The sequence below is a fragment of the Lingula anatina genome, chromosome 1 (assembly GCF_051362555.1).
Source record: "Lingula anatina isolate TDL-2025a chromosome 1, LinAna3.0, whole genome shotgun sequence".
Classification (NCBI taxonomy): Eukaryota; Metazoa; Brachiopoda; class Lingulata; order Lingulida; family Lingulidae; genus Lingula; species Lingula anatina.
The window spans coordinates 39,097,274-39,101,745 of NC_141767.1; the positions used below are offsets into that span (position 1 = coordinate 39,097,274).

The 4,472-nt window shown below is 36.9% G+C and overlaps 1 protein-coding gene across 1 annotated transcript; it reads right to left on the minus strand.

Moving 5' to 3' along the window:
• Window positions 1-174: 174 nt before the first annotated feature.
• LOC106179880 (uncharacterized) lies at window positions 175-4,409 on the minus strand. The gene is made up of 5 exons (XM_013563677.3): window positions 4,153-4,409; window positions 3,286-3,421; window positions 2,902-3,016; window positions 2,446-2,585; window positions 175-2,238 (listed from the first exon to the last, which is right to left on the minus strand). The coding sequence occupies exons 1-5, from the start codon at window positions 4,403-4,405 to the stop codon at window positions 1,815-1,817; spliced, it is 1,068 nt and encodes a 355-aa protein (XP_013419131.2). The 5' UTR covers window positions 4,406-4,409; the 3' UTR covers window positions 175-1,814.
• Between the last annotated feature and the right edge of the window lie 63 nt (window positions 4,410-4,472).

Genomic DNA, 4,472 nt, shown 5'->3' on the forward strand with positions numbered 1-4,472 from the left:
AACCTACAGAAACATACCTATGCTATAGGCCCTATTGGTACTACCGTACATAGTTTACTTGTGTTGGACTTCTAGGCCACGAAAATCGAACTAAGCGGTTCTTAACTCGGGATCACTCTGTAGGCCTACGTACATACGTGCCCTTGTTTTAAACAAGAGGGACCATCACCGGGGTATCGAAAATAAGACAATTTATTTAAAAGATACTTGCAAATCCCCCATACTATCGAGTATCTGTAAAGTGTAACAGTGAAAGATAACGATGCCGTTTATAGCAAGGGTGCCTCGCCAAAATATACACGCAGCCTGGCAACGCGCACAAAAATTTCAAAGCTTCATTTAAAGCGGGTCTTATCGTTTAGGACGGGTTATACAGTTCCGTACAAAAAAGCGTTTCTTTTTTCGACTCGATTTATCTCCATTTGTGTGCTGCAAGGGGTATTCATCCCGTAAGGGGGATAGGGTGTCGGCTTCGCATCTACGGACCCCTGCCCCCTTCAAGTAATCCTGGATCCGCCCCTGCATTATATTCCCATAGGGCTTACTATTAGAGTTTTTATCACTTAAGCTACTGAAAATTGCAATGACAACTCGTTTTTAATTATAAGTTTACATGGGTGTAGTATTGTGGCAATTTTAGATTGGATTAAAGACACCCCTGCCTAAATGTAATTTTAAAATAGCATTTTATTAAGTTGTTATAAATTCGTTTATATATTATGCTACGTACAAATGCAAATCAAACCCATGATATATAAATAAAAAAGTCAAATAGATCCATAAAAATGATAAATATAATATATAAAATTGCAATGTAAAACAATATAAGATTATTAACCTCTAACTGCTTATATCCCATTTAATTGGGATATTTAATTTCATTTCACACTTCGTGTCTATCAAAATCTTTGTTGAGTTGCCTTAAGTCGTCATAGTCGATGTTCATTTTGAAAATATAAAGGGATAATAACTCTTCGTATGAGATCTATATTTCACAATAAAAACATTGTGAATAACTCATAGAAATATAATATATTCTGTTTTACCACAAAAACGGCAGTTATAGCTATGATTCTGATATATGAGCTTGTCTTTAGACCATGTGACTTCCATTTTTTAACAAAAAAACAAACTTTTTAGAAAAAAAAAGACAGGGACTAACTTTGAATGTAAAAATGGATTCATTAACCATTGGTAATTATGGAAAATTGTTGTTTACTCCAGGAAAATTCATTTTTTGGCCGAAACGAAGAGTTATTATCCCTTTAACATAATTCCTACCTACGACATGTGAAAAATATCTAAAAATGAAACTGAGCAATACAATGGCAATCTTGGATAAGAACTCACGCAGGTTTGGTTTCTAGTGAAAAAATTCTATGGGCCAAAGACAATTTTCTTGCACTTACCCTATCACAGTGAAGAGTTTCAAACTCTGACATTCATTTATTGAATCGCATTTTTCTAGCTGAAGTCAAGTAACCGGTTTTTGCACATTTTGTATTTTGCTTAAAATACGTGCAAGTTGAACAGGGGCAGTAATTTGCTAAGGTCAAATACGTGAAAAGGTCCTGAATGTAACATGTTTTTTAATTGTGAGCACATGTTATTCAAAAGGAAAATTTAAAAAAATCAGATAAATAAAAATTTTAAAAAGATCTTTTAAAGAATAAAATTGATAGGATCTGTGCTAAAATATGAAGAACATAATGAGGGTCTAATGGATAAAAATAGATTAAATTAAATTAAATTAAATTAAATTAAATTAAGGATTTTTCCAGTGGCAACGGATTGAGGTAACAAGACAGACTGGTTCATGGTTTTCCTGCGGGATGACCGTGTTCGTAACATCCGCCGCAGCAGCATGGGAACACACAACACCCTGGGGCTCGACCGGGACAGCAAATACAGCAAATTATCGATATTATCAGAGAGATAACGAGAGAAATCCCAAGAATTATCAACATGATGGCCCACCAAGGCAGATGTGTGTCGTTAATATCCACTCCCGAGTCGTAGAAATGGTATGTGGAACCGGAGTGGCCGTCATGACTGCTACTGGAGGAACCGGCGCCAGATGAGCCAGATGAACCATGATTCATGTTGGTATTGTAATTGTTGTTATTATTGTTATTGTTATTATTGACATTGCTGTTACTGTTGCTGTTAGGTCTACTGCTTAGCTGATGACCAGGCGAATCTTCCGGATTCGGACAACTGTTTCCCTGAAATACCTTCCTAAAAATACAGTTGATTTTCAATTGAGTTCTATGAAGACTGGGTTAATGTACATGAACCTTAAATCAACCATGTAACAGCGTCATTTGCACATCTTAACGTTTCTCATACATTTATACTTTGTTTATGATTCTTTTCCCAGTTCAATTCACATAGTTGATTTATTTTATTCTTTGCTCCCTTCTAAGGGTCCAAGATTTATCTTACTTGAAACTTGTAACTATGTACTCCAGCCCCTCGGCGCTGTATGGACCAGAGAAATAAGGCGCAGCTCCCTGTACTATTTTGGTCAGACACGCCGTGCCTCCTATCTTACTGTTTGCGATGGAACCAGCGTATGCTACCACCTGTAAAGACCAACGGTAGGTAAATTAATGAAATAATTACCTGAGGCATGTTTTTTTTATCCCATGCACCCTCTCGCTCATTAAAAACGAATTTTAGATAACACAGCGCGTTGGCTTTGTCCTCCCTCATATAAATCACCTGCTAGCTAAATACGACTTCCTGCGGGTCTTTATAATAAGAAACCGGTTAGCTTGTTGGTGTTTAATGAATTTTACGAACAAAAGCGCCTCACTTAGGAAGAAAAGAAAATTAAATGAATTAATGTGAAACATATTAAAATGCTAAAACCTATAAATGAAACAATAAAAGCCTCACTCTTCTGTCATCCCGAGAATGCACAATGGTTATGTCATTATCACATGTCCCGAATTTCCACCGACTTGTAGCCAGCTGGGAGACCCAACTTCTCATCTCAGCATCGACACTGGAACTGTACAGACGTACTTTGGATTAATGGTCATTTCAGATTAATTCAAGTAAATGGTGTTAGTTAGATGGTGTTATTTTTATTTTCTGTGCCAATTTTTAGTAAATAGAGGATGTATTGGTTCAAATTAATCTCGGTTTAAGATGAACGAATTGATTAAATACACTAAATAGATCCTGAAACACACAGGAGAGAGAGAGAGAGAGAGAGAGAGATTGACTCTTTTACAGAATATGACCTTATAGAAATACCATTGATTTGTGTCTTCCTACCTGGCAGGCACATCAATTTTAGGCACGACCAGAATTGATATGATAATACCGTCTTCGTCTGCGGGGCATTTTGAACTGAAACAAGGGCACGGTGTGGAACTAATGACATCAATGATGGCCAGATCTAGCCGATCAGCTAGGAATGAAAAGAAAAAAAATGTTTCGAGAAAAACGTCCTTTTACATTTCCAACTAGATGACTAAAGTGATTACTCACGCTCTACTCTTGCTTCTCAGACTGTTAGTTTGCGTAAAAGCATGAGGGTAGACTATTGGGCGCTAAATACTCCGTTAAACGATCACGTTTTCATATTTTGCTATAATGCCAAACTACAACTTTACCACACAGCCGTAATCACAGTATTTTCCAGATCATAATTTCATTTCTTTCTGACCGAGAGTTTCCTTGGAGAATATCGAAATATTTAAATTTTTTCTGGCAAAGATTTAAGTCATGTGGTGGTTAGCGATCACAAACATGACACCTTTTGATAAAAAAAACAAGTCGCTATTGTCTGAACAATTGCGTATACACAACCTAGTCTCCATGTAGTTTGCGTATAAAAAGAAAAGATTAAAAACAAGCACTTTTAATCAGGAAGCATAACATTTTAAGCTTTAGAGATAAAAAAAATCCAAAAGTTGTTATGGGCTGATATAGCGTTATGGCGTCTGTACTACAGAGTTGAATTTAATCTTAATACCCCTTTCATAGTTTTCAATTTTATACTCAACTCCTCCAAGGCAAAGAGAGTAATAATCAACGAGACTAGGTTTCGAAAAGTGTCTGAACACTATTGCGTAGAGAAGAAACTCCAATCTGCGTGATACACCAGATGATACATGTATAATAAGCTGCACAGCTCACCTTGTGCCCTAGTAAGTACAGCTCCAGGATCGCATAGCCACGATTTCAGTTGCCTGCCACAGTCCCTATAGTTAGTCCTGGGGTTTGGAACATTTTCTATTCTGTAAGACACGGCTGTAATTAAACCCACAAGAGACAATAAAACTAAGAGTTTTACTTCTAGAGACCTGCTTCTCTCCATACTCGTAGACTCCATGCCCGATGTTGTTGTTTTGACCGCATTTGGAAGTCGCTCAACGAGAATATTCAGCATATGGTGAGTAAGCTGAGCTATTTTTACCGGTTTAACGGCCTTAGGCCTATCCTTTGAAACTAGTTTC

Excerpts from the sequence above, each read along its gene's own strand:
- LOC106179880 (XM_013563677.3), bottom strand. The coding sequence starts at position 4,405 with ATGCTGAATATTCTCGTTGAGCGACTTCCAAATGCGGTCAAAACAACA. Across the intron at positions 2,586-2,901 it reads ATTCTCGGGATGACAGAAGA|GTGGTAGCATACGCTGGTTC; the intron begins GTGAGGCTTTTA and ends TGGTCTTTACAG. Across the intron at positions 2,239-2,445 it reads TACATAGTTACAAGTTTCAA|GAAGGTATTTCAGGGAAACA; the intron begins GTAAGATAAATC and ends CTGTATTTTTAG.